We start from the raw sequence: 15,985 nt of genomic DNA, 5'->3' as shown, positions 1-15,985 counted from the left end.
TTCAATTCCCTTCTCATCCTTTTATTCTAGGTTGATGTTTCTTGTTTGGCTTTAGTATGAAGTGAGGTAAAATGTCACATATGTTGCCTTGCCGCTAATAGTTACACTTTCTCCGTTGACTTTTGTTATAATATGTATAGAATCGAGAAAATTCAGTAAGGACTGGACAGATAAAGGGAAAGACCACTAAAGAATTGATTTGATGGATTTTGACTAGATGCTTGAAGAAGAAATAAATAAATTAAGTGATTTGATTGGGAAAAGGGGAAAACTATAGGTGAGAAAATAGTTAAAATTAAGTATTGTCACATGGATTGATGAGATTTAAGAAAAGAGCTCTTCATTTACCCACTGAAATTAATTATACAATAATTTAACAAGTTTTCTTTCACTTACGTTAATAATTATTTTAACTTGGCTCACACATCGCACCAGTTAACATTTAGTAGATATGTTATCACAAGCTCCTCCATAAGACTCTCTAGGTTGTTGCCATGTGCACTCATAAGTTTGAAGATAGCATCTCTATCTTGTGGATGCTACTGATTCCTTGATTTTGAGGAGTTTTAAGAGAATGTTCACCATATATGGTAATAAAATTTGTATGCATTATCTATAAATCTTTCACGTATTTTTGTTTTATTGTGTTGTAATTTCAGTTGTGAAGAATGAATTTAAGGAAAGAATTTACTCTTTCCATTGCAAATAGCTTGGCAATACATTGAACCGACAACTTTAATTAGTAAAATCAATACTTGTGTGAGAGAAAAATATAACTCTGCAATTATTTTTCAGTTTTCTTTTACTATTTTTTTTGTGAGTACTTTAATTTGACCCACCAATTGGGCAGGCATATCATCTAGTAAACATGTAAGACATGGGGAAAAGTGGCCGAAGGGAACTTTGTTGACAAAAATCTTTTCGGATAAGGATCCTTTTTCTTAAGTTCCCTCCATATATGATTTTATTCCAAAATACCCGGAATTCAATCACCTGAAGTGTCTGCTTCATGGAGTTCCTCGTACTTGGCTTTGTTAAAAAAACTCCCTGAATTTAATCGTCTTGACTAGAGGTGAGCATGTTTTCAGGGTAGAACCAAGAATCTGGAATTAGACCAGTGGCAAATTAATCTGATTTTAAGCTTCAAGACATGCAAAGTAGGTTTCAAGGTCCTAAAATTGGGGGACCTGTTTCAACGTGCAAGTTTTGAGTTTCAAGTAGTTGCAACTTGAAATCTAAAACAATTTTTTATATTTATAACTAAAACTTTTACTTTGATAATATTTCATATTTATTCATATATCTAAATATTAGTTATGGTCAGTGGGTTATCGTAGCAAGTAATGATCATTAAAAGTGATTATTCACTATTATCGTTCAATTAAAAATACAAATGAAACCTGGGTAGATTTTGAAACTAATCCTGAAACCCGCGATATAATAGGTTCCGTGTTCTAAGGTATGCATGGTAGATTTTAAATTCCAAAAAAGTAAGAAACCTATTTCGATGGGTAGAATGTTGATTCCGGGTGGAATTTGTGTGGAACTTGGAACCTTTCACCCCTAGTTTCGATTCAATACTCCCGCACTCAACCCAGTTGAAAATAATGGCTAGCTGGCCAACATTTGCTCGTCACGCGCATCTTTTGTACTTTTCCCAAGATCATTTTTGTTGGAAAACTACCGTAAGCTTAACCTGAATTGAATTATAAAAACTCTAAGTTGATCTTACCTCATGCTTCTCGCAAGTCATAACGTGCCCAGCTAGGTTCCTGTAGTCCCCGACATTCTCAAAACATTTTTTTTCTCCCACAATTATAGAGATTATCTATGATGACCCAAAAATTCTCATATTAGGAAATTAGAATTAACCTTTGATTATAAAAGTTAATAGATGAATAAATAAGTATGGGACTGGGCAAGGCGGGACCCCGATCGACAACCGAAGGTGCATGACCGCCTAATCACTGCCGATTGGCCCCGAACAAGCTCGACAAGGGTTGGACGGCGTTGAACGCTAGCCCAACCAAGGCTGAGCATCCCCGGTTGGGGCTGTGACGGCCGTCTAGTGGGCCAACGCACGGTGGGTCCCGCCGCCGTCGCCGAGTCCCATTACCGTGATACTCCCGTTCTCTTGTTCTGACATCAATGAGTGTAAAAATGTCATTTTTTCAATAAGTCGATGCTAAGTTAAGATAGATTCAATGTATTTTCAATAAGTCAATACAAAGTCAAGAAGTGAAAGACAAACACAAATGTCATTTTCAAGCAGAGGGTAAGGATAAAAACAATAGAGAGGGACGCCCGGCCGACAACAATCAGACCTCTCTCTCTTCCCTCTACCGACCGCCTCCCCCTCTCCCTCACGTCGTCCACGCCGCCTCAACCGCCAACACCGTTCGCCGTCCGCCATCCAACCGCCACCACCACACCACGACCGCCATGCCGTCCCATGTCCATGCCGTCATGCAGCACCCCCACATTGCACCTCACATATTGCATGTATAGTTTTAAGTCCCAACAACCGGTAAAGGTAAAATGGGATAACTAGATTTAATGCGGTAACATCGGTTTGTTATTTAAACGAAGTATTGCATTAGATTGACATGAATTGTGTGCATTTTGTGTGCGATACGAGTGTTATTACATTAAGCCACAATGATATTTTCTTGCATTAAAATGATTTGAATCATGCAACTATAAGAGTGTGTTTGAGTAGATTATCCGAGAAATGACGTATAGCCCGGATAGGCATGAATCGGGGAGCCAGGAGTAACCGTTAGTTTCCTTCAAGAACCAAGGGTTCGTATTGTTGGTATATTATAGGCCATCGTTCCCATAGAGGTGATTATGCAAGACATTTATCGTTAGGCAACATTGAACCCACGAGTGAACGTTCTCGAGATACAACTTACTATTTATGGCTGGGATAGGCATGAATCGGGAAGCCAGGAGTGGCCGTTTGATGTGAATCGAAAGAATTGATGTGTTCATGACGTTAGAATAAAATTTATGCGGTGGACTTCACACATTTGATGATTTGCAAATGAAGAATTCATGCTCATTTTTATAATGCATTAGAGAATAGCTTTATTGAGTATTAAGCTGGCTTTCCTGTTTTAGGCTTAGTAGTTTTATTTACTAGGCTATTCGCTCATCCCTTTATTTTTCATGAAACTGATGGACCCACCACGAGTTCCTCTGTTTAGCCAACCTACCCATATGCATATGTACTAGCATGATGTTATTGATGTGAGTCCGATATCACATATACTAGGATCAAGGTGATCATCTTCATTGAAATAGGACCGTCCATGCCTCTGACCCTCGAGTTCGTATCGTGACACTAGAATATAAATGAAATGCTCATGGGTCTGTTAAGGAAGTATAATGGACCACCAGAGTTTGAAGGAGAAAGGTCACCTTGAAAAAGTAAAGTGTAATGTTATGAAAGGAAGTGAAGTCTAGTGATGTGGGTGGTAGTAATTGAGAGAGAGAGAAAGAGTATGAAAGCGGGTTGGTAACCTTCTTCGTATTTTGTCTATAAAATAATAAACAAGAGGTTATATGATGATGTAAGATATATTGATGCATGTATAAAAGATTATGTGTTTATGTATATCTTCAAAGCTACTATGTCTACTATTACCATGCAAACTCACCGATGCGTTTCCGCGATAAAAAGGTAAAGGAAATCTAGTATGAAAGTTAGAGAAAAGATGTAAGACCAAATTTGGTAAACTAGTGGTACTTAATTGAGTAAACTAGTGGGATGATCCTTAGGTCGTAACATTATCCATATCCAATTTTCCGATCTATGCTCAAGAAATTCTAACCATTTTTTTTTTATCTCTAAAGTTCGGACACATGTGGAGCTTGTTAATTTTTATGGTTTTTTAACGTGCACGTGAGTAGCATGAGAGAAATGTATCTTTTCATCGACAAAAATGCCCCAGAAAAAGAAGTGAAATATGCACATGTTCATGTAGGTCATCCTTTGGGGTAAGTATCTACGAGTGTCATGACTTTTGTACGACGCTTACTTGAGTGCTATAACTTTTTTCTCGCTCATTTCAGTACCATAACTTTGAAAAATCGACTACTTAAGTGCCATCGATTACGTGGACGTCGGAAAAGCTAATGTGGCACCGACAATGGTCATTGGCGTGGATTCTTTTAAATATTTTAATGTACATATGAATTTTTTCATAAATTTTTTTTATTTATTCTGCAATTTTTTTTATTTATTTTGGTTCTTTCTAGATTTTTTTCTCCCTTGGCCGGCAAGGGTCATCGGCGACCCTTGCTGGCCACGACCGGCAACCCCAGAGGTGAGGGCCGGCTCGCCTTGGGACGACGGGGCTACGATCGCCCTAGGCAACGACTATCACGACCTCGGCGGTCGCGATGTAGCGAGGGCCCTCGTGACCTCGTCGAGTGTGGGCGAGGCGGCCCTCGCCCGCAATCGAGGCTCCTCACTAGAAGGCGAGGGCACAACGACCCTCGCTAGACACCGTTGAGGAGCCTCGACCGCAGGCGAGGGCCGCCTCGCCCATTGCCGGTGGGGCCGTGAAGGCCCTCGCCGGTGGCGACCGAGGTCGCTACGACCGTCCCGGCCCCGCTATCCCAGGGCAAGGCGATCCTCTCCTCTAGGGTTGTCGGTTGTGGCCGGCAAGGGTCTCCAGTGACCCTCCCCGACCGAGGCAAAAAAAGAAACAAAAATGAAAAAAAAATAAAACATCAAAATAAATAAAAAAGAAGAAAATTTTTTAGAAAATTTTTAAAATTTTTTAAAAAATCCAAGTGTCACCGAAAAATAAAAATAATAATAATAAAGGTCCACATAGAAAGATTTGTCGAAAGTGGCGTTCAAGTGAACGATTTTCCTCTAATGTGGCACCAAATGAGCGAAAAAAAATTATGGCACCGAAATGAGCGTCGTACAAAAATTATAGCACTCGTAGTGTACTTCTCCCTCATTCTTTTGAATGGGGCTAAATTCATATGGACATTGGGTCAAAATGATCAAGCTCATGAGTATTTTGAAACAAAGTCAAAACTCGAAGGAATTTTTAGAAAAATTGCATCGCTTCGAAAAAGGTTATTGAGTCAAATCGATCAAATTGATAGGGTAACCTAGGTTCCGTTTGTTTCGTGAAAAATAAATGATTTGAAAAATATTTTTCTAACAATAATTGATTGTATTATTTGAAATAATTAGTCAATGAGATATATTTTCATTATCAATAACAACTTATATCTCAATATTTTTACATCCATAAAAAAAATTATTCATTTTTGGTAAATAATAATAAAATATTTTTAAATTATTTATTTTTCTCGAAGTAAATGAAGATTTAGAATAAAATCAAACTCCTACAGAAGTTTGAGAAATAATTGTCGGGGGGGATTCTCGGAATTTTCTGTCGACACGAAAGTAATCGCAGAGCATAATCATATGGCGTCGGTGCTGTCCTTTACAGGTTGTATCCTCCCATTAACCGCGTGAACCTTTGCTGTAATCAGGAAAACAGTTGGGGTCAATTTCGTCTTTTCGCTCACTCGACTCGGCTTCATCGAAGATGTAAGCCCTTACCGTCTATCGAGAGAAAAAATAAAATAAAATAAAAGTCCTTACCGCCTAGCGCAGCGCCACGCGGCGTGCTAATTTGAGCGTGGAAAGCTCCATACGAACCGTAAAAAGAAAAAAATAATAAAAAATAACAAAAAAAAAAAGAATAATTAATTAATCAATAAAGGAAGGAAGAATTGTCCGAATGATAATGAGGAGTGGTGTGGGTAGATCTTGAATTGAAACGAGCTCAATTCGCGTATTTAAACCCTCCCCGCTCTCTCATTCTTCCTTGTCCATTTCAACTCTCTCTCTCCCCCTCTCTCTCTCTCTCTCTCTCTGCGTCCCCCGATCGATCCAGCGATCTTCCATTTCCCGGACGCAGAAGCAGCTCTCCTTGTCGGAAGGTAAATCCCGATTGCTCGTCCTCGAAACGCGATGCTCCGGTTCGGTTGACGACCGCTTCTTCGTTTTTTTTTTTTCATCTATGAAAATTGTCCGATTGACCGCGTGATCCCGTGTGCTCTCTGCCACTGAATTGGGGCCGCGCGCGTTTGAAATCGTTTAGATCTATTGTGCGCTGCGCGTGTCGCGGCGTTTGATCTGAAACTTTTTCCGGATCCTTTTCCCTTCATTTTTTGAGATCCGCGTGCGACGAGGAGTTTTGAGTTGGGTCGGATCTGGTAGGCTGTTTTGGGATGGATGTGTAGGCGTTCTCTTATTCAGATCTGTTGCTCTTCGTTCTGTTCGCCGCATTGTTCGAGCTTGAGGTGAAAGCCTTTGGTCTGGTGATCTTGGTTTGTGTTGGGAATTAGCATCCGACTATTTGGATCTGATATGTTGACCCATCACTTTTGGCATTTTTTGTGAAATTGGAGGTTGTTTATGTGAATTTGTGTACTTGTTTAAGCCCAAAAAAGCATACTTCTTTTATGAATGAATTGAGAATGTTCCCTTTTCTTTTATTGGCGATTATTCACCTTTCTAGTTAATTGGATTTTCGTGGGTGGAGATCTCTGGTTACCGGGTTTTTATTTGCCAAATTAGCAGAGTTATTTAGAGCTATTTCCTAATATTTTTTGTCTCTCTCAGGTTCTAAAGTAGTGCGGAGAGATGGTGAAGATCTGCTGCATTGGTGCTGGCTATGTCGGTGGGCCTACTATGGCCGTAATTGCTCTCAAATGCCCATCAATAGAAGTTGCGGTCGTTGATATTTCTGTCTCTCGTATACAAGCCTGGAACAGCGACCAGCTCCCGATTTATGAACCAGGCCTTGATGCGGTGGTGAAGCAGTGCCGAGGGAAGAACCTCTTCTTCAGCACTGATGTGGAGAAACATGTGTCTGAGGCTGACATTGTCTTTGTGTCTGTCAACACCCCAACCAAGACTCGAGGTCTGGGTGCCGGCAAAGCTGCAGATCTGACCTATTGGGAAAGTGCAGCCCGTATGATTGCTGATGTCTCAAAATCTGATAAAATTGTTGTGGAGAAATCAACCGTCCCAGTTAAGACAGCCGAGGCGATAGAGAAGATTCTGACCCATAACAGCAAGGGAATCAAATTCCAGATTCTGTCGAACCCAGAATTCCTTGCTGAGGGGACGGCAATCGAAGACTTGTTTACTCCAGATCGTGTCCTTATTGGTGGCAGGGAAACTCCAGAAGGCCAGAAAGCCATCCAAGCCTTGAAGGACGTCTATTCTCATTGGGTTCCCGAAGACCGCATCTTAACGACCAACCTTTGGTCTGCAGAGCTCTCTAAATTGGCTGCAAATGCTTTCTTGGCCCAACGGATCTCTTCTGTGAATGCCATGTCCTCACTTTGCGAGGCGACTGGGGCAGATGTTACTCAAGTGGCTTATGCTGTGGGTAAGGACTCGAGAATTGGTCCCAAGTTCCTTAATGCTAGTGTTGGCTTTGGTGGATCCTGCTTCCAAAAGGATATTCTCAACCTGGTGTACATCTGTGAGTGCAATGGCCTTCCTGAAGTGGCTGAGTACTGGAAACAAGTGATTAAGATCAACGACTACCAGAAGGCCCGCTTCGTGAACCGTGTGGTTTCCTCCATGTTTAACACCGTTTCAAACAAGAAGATTGCCATTCTTGGATTTGCCTTCAAGAAAGATACTGGGGACACGCGCGAGACCCCCGCAATTGACGTCTGCAAGGGTCTCTTGGGAGACAAGGCCAGGCTAAGCATTTATGATCCTCAAGTCACTGAGGAGCAGATCCAGAGGGACCTTACCATGAACAAGTTTGATTGGGACCACCCAGTCCACCTTCAGCCCATGAGTCCCACCACTGTGAAGCAGGTTTCCGTAGTCTGGGATGCCTACAGTGCTGTCAAGGATGCCCACGCCCTCTGCATCCTCACTGAGTGGGATGAGTTCAAGACTCTTGATTACCAGCAGATATACGACAACATGCAGAAGCCGGCTTTCGTCTTTGATGGCAGGAATGTCGCCAATGTTGATAAGCTGCGTGAGATTGGATTCATTGTCTACTCCATCGGCAAGCCGCTGGATCCCTGGCTTAAGGACATGCCCTCCGTGGCATAATGGAGATGCACCTGATATCGGCTTTTGTCGACAGCCAAGGATTCTATATTCTTAAAGCAGCCGTTTTTATCCCTCCCTGTTCGCTTTTTGATGGTTTCGAGTGTTCTCCTACTTCCCCAGAGTAGTCAGGGTAATTGGTCCACATGGTGAAGTAGGCTGATTCACTCTTTTTATTCCACATTGTATTCAATTATATTACCATCTGTCCGTTACTGCTTTTCGGGTACATTTTTTGTCGGTCTCATATGTTTATGACTGGTTAGCAACTCTGAGAAATAAACTCTCTTGGTGTTCTAGAACACTTAACTACCTTGTTTTCTATTTGTCCACACATTTTGTTGCTGGCCTACTGCTGTTGGGTCTACTCTATTCAGGATGATGACTTTTGTGTAAGCGGGGAATCGACTTGTAATGCCAATTCTCATGTTCAGTTGCACTGACATTTGAATTTGCATATAAACAGTAACAACAGTAATGGGGTGCAAACTGTTCCTGACTAATTAACATTTCACCGCAGGGATGATTCGTGGAAGCGCATTCTCTTCATCCTTACATTTAGTCTCGTCTGCTCACTCGATCTTGTTTCTCCCACATTTGATTCGATTTATTGAGCATTCTACGGATTCCATTTCTATTCAACACAAAGCACTCGAGAGTTTTTACAATATCACAGGTTGGACGTGTAAAAAGGTCCAAATTTTTTTATGATTTTTTGAAATTTGAATAACTTTTTCACGTTTTCAAATTTTGAAGGAAAAGTCATGATTAGAAATTGGTAGGAAATGAAAAATCTGCCCCCAAAAACGGGTAAGTTTCAATTTCACTAAACTCTGAAACAGAATCGTATGATGTCATTCATGAGAACAACAAATAAGGAAGTGGAATTTCCGACCATAAAAAGGTGGAATTTAATACTTACCAAAAAAAAAAAGGTGGAATTTAACTTGTCACCTAAAACTCTATCAAGCAATCTTTCTGAAAATATTTCAAAGTATCATAACATGATTGAAAAAAGTTAACAATTTGATAACAACAATGCTCGTGTAATTGTTACAATCAATTTTAACAATTTCATATATAAAAAAGATCTATGTATAGATCAAGGCTCCGTTTGTTTTTGGAAAAATGAAAGAATTGAAAATATATTTCTAATAATGATTGCTTATATCACTTTAAAAAAATCAAAGAACAAAAAATTCATTGTCAACAAAAATATTTAGACATAAGGTGTTGTCAATTATGAAAATATTTTTCATTAATTAATTATTTCAAGCGAGACAAGTGAACATTTTCAGGAAAATATTTTTCAAATTATTCATTTCCCGCGAAACAAACACAACCTAAGTCTTTTCTTCCTACCCTTTCAAATGAGTGATACGAACTTCCTAAGATTCCTCAATCTTTGGAGAGATTGTCGTTTGAAATTGGATCAATGGTACAAAGATAGTCACAACCATTGATTACGTGAATTCATATGAGATGTCGTCTGATTAACGGCTAAGATAAACACGATCCATGTAGAGTTTAAGTCATGCAACAATTTGTCTGGTCCTTAGGAAAATTCATACATAAAATTAGGAAAATGAATTCCTAAATCTAAAGAGATGAAAAGACTTTTTGAAATTGTTCATCTTAAAATTTTTAATATTTTTATTTATTTTATTTTATATATTTTATATTTTGCATTCTTATTTTTTGTATTTTGTCTATTCTTTAATTTTTTGTATTTTTTTATACTTATATTTTTTTTCTTTTTTTGTTCCTCCGCAATTTACCAACGATTGGCTACAGACTTGGGCGCTCAAGGCTCGCTAGAGGCTGATGAGCCACTTGTCAGCGACTGATGAGCTCGAGATCGCCCAAGTCGTAGTGGAGGGAGAAAAAAATAATAAGAAATAAGAAAAATAAAAGATAATTTAAAAATTGATTAAATTTTTTAGCATGAGATAAAGTTATCAGATTAAAATAATTTGTCAAAGGCAATCTAAACTCCAGAAAAGCGTTGTCAATCACATATCACCAAACATAGGAAAATTAACCATTTTTCTAAATAATGATTTCCCTAAAAGCATTTTCCTTTTTCGCAGGGTTTGCACCCTACCAAACGCACCCTTAGTCGCATCATTCATATTTTCGCACTATCGTAATTGGTAAATCGCTTGATATAGGCTGGACTCGACGCATTAATACATTGCCGTCAACGATTGTATGCATACTCATTCTAATTACCTAAAATAGAATAGAGTCTCAAAATAAAAAATTCTCTTGATAACTTACCATATTCTCAAAAGAATTTTCCGTTCCAACACACCGATAAAAAAATTGTCACTTTTTAACGCATTATTTCTCTCACATTATGTGCAATTTTGTGTATTGTAAGCGAAACCATTTTATTATTAAGCACAAATAATCAGTGTCCTAAAGGCACTCGTTAACAAAATCCTTTTCAGAATTCGTTTTCTCTCTAACTCACCCAATGTGTTTGCACATGTTTCTTTTCCCAAAGCGCATAGAAGTTGCTTATTGGCACTAGAGGACCATATTTGTTGGTATTCTTCTTTTTTGTGATCCTTGAAATTATTCTTCTCTCATAGATCCCAGATAAAGGGAGAAGATGGGGAAACAAAAGAAAATGATATGTTGGATTTAGGAAGCCTTATTTTAATATTATTATTTATCATTATTTTGGCTTCTATGTACCATGCATGGACTATTCCAGCTGCCAAACATGCCATTTCCCGTTTGAGAGAGACCAACAAATCAATCTGGTCATATAAAACCACTCACGCTCGCTCGTCTTTGCACATTTCAAAACCCCCTGCTTCTGCTTCGCAAGCTCTCTGCTTCCTCTGCTTCCTCTGTACCCTTCTCTCTCTCTCTCTCTCTCTCTCGTGTGCGCGCTCGGCCTTTGGTGAGAGAGAAAGTCTCAACCTTTCTGAGTTTCGACAAACTGTTTGCCTTTTCTATGTTCGATTTGGTTCTGTGTTTTATTTTTTGTATCTGTTTTCGTGATTTGATGATGATAGGAGAGAATCCGGAGAGTGCATATCAGTGCAAGCTCTGCAACAAAATCTTTTCTAGCGGACCAGTGTTCGGAGGTCACATGGCGTCTCACAAGGACAAGAATCTACTGGAGAGTGAGCCACCACTGGTGATTGATAACAGCTCGGAGGAAGGGCGACGTCTTGGGTATTGTCTCAGAGAAAACCCCAAGAAATCGTGGAAATTCTTGGAGCTGAAGGAAGACGCCCCAGAAAATCCGTGCCTGGTCTGCGACAAGCGGTTCAGGTCGATGAGGGCACTGTTGTGCCACATGAAGATTCACCCGGGGAAGGACGACGAGAGCGGTGACCGCGGCAAAGGTTCCAGGTCAAGGAAATCTTGCCAGGATCACACGAGGTCGATTCTCGGCAGAAAGAGATTGAATTCGAGTCTCTTGAATGAAGATCGCTTTGTGGGCTCCAGCAAGACCGAGAGTGGTCTCCTGGTCGCCATTTTATCCGACGACGAGGCAATGCGCATTACCAGGAGGAAGAGAACGCCGCGAGTCGAGATTGATGTCGATGCAAGGACCGAGGGAGTTCCGTTTCCCGTACCAAATGGGTCTTCGGACAGTAACGAGGCAGAACAAGACCTGGGAAGCGCAGCAGCAGTTACTTTGATCATGATGTGCCGAGGTGAGACGGACTCCAACTCTCTGGGTTTGGGCGTCGAGACTTTGGGGAAGAGCTCGGCCCCAGGTTTCTATGACGTGGGGAAAGGGAAAATAACTGAAGCATCCGAGTGCAATGAAAGCCATTCAAGAGGCCATTCGAGAGTGGAGCGGAAAGGGGCAGAATTGGAGGTTTCCGCCACCATGCTTTGCGGTGCCAGGGAAGTTGAGCGCAAGAAGCCTGAAGCAGCCAGATCAGGTAAAGAGCCGATGTATGAGGTGGCCATGATGGATTGTGACGCAATGGGAACTGCAGGTTCTCATTCGAGAGAAAGGGCAGAACTATGGATCGAGCCGGGGATAAATTCACACAGAGGCAAGGTCTGTGTGGAGGAATGCCAAGTTTTCCGTGAATCAGGTGAGAAAAACGAGTATAAAAGCAGGGACGCTGAGAGCTACAAACAGGAGTCTCCGGTCGGTGCTTCTCAGGGGATTGAAGGGAGCCGTGTCTGCGCCGAACTCGCGAGCATCAAGGACGACTCAGAGAAGGTGAGCAGCCAAGGCATGTATGCTTGATAAGCTGCGCTGGATCCCTGGCTCAAGGACATAATGGAGACGCACCTGGTATTGGTGTTTGACGCCAGCCGAGGATTCTACATGTCTGAAGCAGCCGTTTTTATCGCTCCATGTTCGTTTTATTTATTGTCTCGAGTGTTCTCCTACTTCACCAGAGTAGTCAGGGTAATCGGTGCACATTGTGAAGTCAGCGGATTCACTCTTTTATTCTGCATTGGATTCAATTATATTACCATCTGTCTGTTACTGCTTTTCGGGTATATTTTGGTTACATTTTTGTCGTTTCAATATGTTTATGATTGGTTTGCAACAGGGGAGCATGATTGCAGGATAGAACCTGGAACCGAAGAATAGGACCAATAAAAATATGTCTGGTTTCAACTTTCAGGATATACAGAGTAGGTTCCAGGTTTTAAAAATTGAGAAAGAGGTTTCGACAGGTAGGTTCTAAGTTCCACCTCTTGGAACCTGGAACTTGAAACTTGGAACAGGTATTTTTTTTTTCTTGTGCCATATCTTGGCGTGATCCCGAGGTATTTCATAGCATGCGATGATGAGCATGTAATTTGGAACCGCTAGTCTAGACTTCCATGTCTAACAATATCCATGATTGAAAATTTTACTTTGTTAATATTTCATATTTTTAGTGCGTCTAAATATGAGTTGTGATTAGTAGATTGCGATAGTAAATTATGGTTATTAGAGGTGATGATTCACTGCTATTATTCAATTAAGAATATATGTGGTGGACTCTAAAACTTGTGACATGATAAGTTTTAGATTCTAAGGTATGTAGGGTAGGTTCCAACTTTCAAAAAATTGAGAAACCGGTTTCGATAAGTAGGTTCCAATTAAAAACTTGACCGATCTTGAAATCACTCACCCCTAATTAGCTGGAAAATTAACCAATAAGTAGGTTCCAGCTTGGAAATAGACTCTCTTGGTGTTCTAGAACCCTTAACTGACCTAGTTTTCTATTTGTGTCTACATTTTGCAAGTGGCGAACTGTTGTTGGGTCAAACTCTATTGAGGATATTGACTGTACTGTTAGCCGGGAATCGACTTTTGACCCCAATTTGTATGTTAAGTTTCCCTGTGAATGGTTCGGGGAAGTGAGTTCTCTTCTTGATCTTCCCGGCTAAACTCACAAGCACACTCGACCTTGACTTCTCGTGACTTTTGCGGACATTAGGATTTCAGTTTTATTTAATGCAAAGCACTTAAGACTTTTTTAAAAATATGTGAGGATTGATGTTTTGAAATTGAAATAACATTTTTCACCTTTTCAAAATTTGAAGGAAAAGTCACGAGTAGAAATTAGAAGGAAATAAAAATAAAAAAAAATCTGCCCCAGAAAAGTAGTCTTAAGTTTCAATGTCACCGAACTCAGAAAAAAATATTCTATGAGGTCATAGTTTATGAACGGAGAGCGTTACCCCGATAGTTTGACAGCATTATCATTATTTTTTATCTCACGATTTTTCAATTAATTAGTGCTTTATGCAAAATACGCGGTGATGGTGTGTGGAACTACGATTAGAAATAACTAACAATATTATCAGACTTCAAGAAAGCATTTTCCTTTATGAACCATAAATAATGATGTGGAATTTAACTTATCACCTAGTACTTCATCAAGGGGCCTTTTTGACGTTATTTTCAAAAACCTTAACAATTTACAATGTAACATACTCGCATCAAATTTACATTCGATTTTAGTAAATTCAAATGTTGAGATTAAGTCCTTCCTTTTCTTTTTTTTTTCGAACAAACTTCTCAAGGTTCCTCTTGGAAATACTCTTACTTGAACCCGGTTTGATGGATCCAAAACAATCACCCATTTGATCATGTGGGATTTATATACAGGACCCATATGATTAACAGCTACGATAGACATGATCGATGTGGACTTAAGTCCATGCAGCAAATTGCCCTGTGGTTAGGGTGCTTTGTGCATGCCATGACACCTAATTGAAATTTAATTCGTAATTTTTTTTGGTCAAAATAAAACTATTTCATTAAAAAAAAAAAAACCGGATAGAACAAGGTTGATGAGTCTCTAGACATAAAATATCCCCAAGGCATTGTGGAGGATTAGAAAACCAATTGGTAGGAAGGGTTCCTATTCTTTAGGCTTTCGCGATCCGGTCCTAGTTGAATGAAGGAAGTCGTTAACATGATAGTCCGACAAGACAGTCATTATTTTTTACCTCACGATTTTTCAGTTAATGAGTGCTTTATGCAAAATATGAGGTGATGATGTGTGGATCTATAGTAAAAAATAATTGATAGTACTGTTAGACTGTCAGGATAGTATTTCCTTTGAATGAATGATAGATGGTACATCCCAATTTTGTCGTTTGTTGATTTTTGGTACTTGGAAAAGGAGTTGTCTAATTTGTTTAGCCTTATCCTTCTTAGTTGCTTTATTCATGTTCTTTGATCATCATACTTGGTAAACGTTTGCTAGATTTGGTGCTCAAATGCATGATAGGAATGAAAAATTTGACCGAACTCATCGTATTATTACATTGCCGCTATATGGCGTCTAGTATCCACTGTTTACGGCTAGGTGATTATATGCATACTCATACTTATTACCCGATATAGAATGGAGCCTCAAAATAGCAAATTCTCCGGATAAATTGCCATATTCTCAAAAGCATTTTCCTAATAAGTACCTCAATAAATAAAATTTGTCGTTTTCCATGCGCTTTTTGTTCTAAATCAAATGAAATAATACCATGCGTAAGGAAATGAACATTTCCATTTAAAGCAGGGAAATCTTCAATAAAAATCTCCTTGAAGTTCGTTTTTTTTTCCAATGCATTTGGATACACACATTTTTTTTTTCCAGAATGTATGAAGTTCCTCTTTGCTTAACAGATGACACTAGAGGGGCATATTTGTTAGTTAAATACTTTCCTAATAGTACTGTCAAGAAATGTACAATCTCAATCATAGATTCACACACTATCATCGTGCATTTTGCATAAAACACTAATTGAATGGGAGATCATGTAATCGAAATAACCGACGAGTATTGTCAAGTTAGTAGCTTTCTATTTATTAAGTACCCTGTTTTTTAAAAGGCTAAATATTCATAAGGTTTTGTGATTCTTGAAATTATTTATATAATTTTTTCTCACAAAAACAAAGGGACAAAAAAATGTTGGGACCTTACCCAAAAAAAAATTAAATCCTTACCCAAAAAAAAAAAATTGTTGGGATATGGAGAGCTATTTATTTTTTTCTTGGCTTCCTAGTTCCAGGAATAGGACTACTCCAGCTGCCAAACATGGCAATACCCGTTTGAGAGAGCGAGCAACGACCAACGACCAACGACCAACGAAACCCCCACGGAGAGAGAAATTCAAAACCCCCTGCTTCTTTTTCGCGTGCTTTCTGATTCCTCTGTACCCTTCTCCCTCTCTCTCTCTCTCTCTTGGTGAAGGGGGAAAGTCCGCACCTTTCTAGTTTCGACAAACTGTTTGCGTTCTCTCTCTTTGGTATCGCTCTGTTTTTCTGCTTCTTTCGTGACTTGATGATGATGGGAGAGAATCCCGAGAGAGAGTATCAGTGCAAGCTCTGCGACGAGATCTTCTCGAGCGGACGCGTGTTGGGAGGTC

The 15,985-nt window shown here is 39.7% G+C and overlaps 2 protein-coding genes across 2 annotated transcripts; both read left to right on the top strand.

The window, feature by feature from the left end:
• The first annotated feature begins 5,789 nt into the window (after positions 1 to 5,789).
• Positions 5,790 to 8,429, top strand: LOC115752877 (UDP-glucose 6-dehydrogenase 1). The gene is made up of 2 exons (XM_030691276.2): positions 5,790 to 5,979; positions 6,665 to 8,429. The coding sequence occupies exon 2, from the start codon at positions 6,686 to 6,688 to the stop codon at positions 8,126 to 8,128; it is 1,443 nt and encodes a 480-aa protein (XP_030547136.1). The 5' UTR covers positions 5,790 to 5,979; positions 6,665 to 6,685; the 3' UTR covers positions 8,129 to 8,429.
• A 2,802-nt stretch (positions 8,430 to 11,231) lies between these two features.
• On the top strand, positions 11,232 to 12,356 carry LOC115752894. Its single transcript, XM_030691306.2, has one exon. The coding sequence runs from the start codon at positions 11,232 to 11,234 to the stop codon at positions 12,354 to 12,356; it is 1,125 nt and encodes a 374-aa protein (XP_030547166.2).
• Positions 12,357 to 15,985: the final 3,629 nt, after the last annotated feature.

Source organism: Rhodamnia argentea, chromosome 8 (assembly GCF_020921035.1).
Source record: "Rhodamnia argentea isolate NSW1041297 chromosome 8, ASM2092103v1, whole genome shotgun sequence".
Lineage (NCBI taxonomy): Eukaryota > Viridiplantae > Streptophyta > Magnoliopsida > Myrtales > Myrtaceae > Rhodamnia > Rhodamnia argentea.
The sequence above is the reverse complement of the archived record's forward strand: the minus strand, read 5'-3'. Positions and strand labels throughout refer to the sequence as shown.

Coding starts and splice junctions, on each gene's coding strand:
- LOC115752877 (XM_030691276.2), top strand. CDS start 6,686: ATGGTGAAGATCTGCTGCATTGGTGCTGGCTATGTCGGTGGGCCTACT.
- LOC115752894 (XM_030691306.2), top strand. CDS start 11,232: ATGGCGTCTCACAAGGACAAGAATCTACTGGAGAGTGAGCCACCACTG.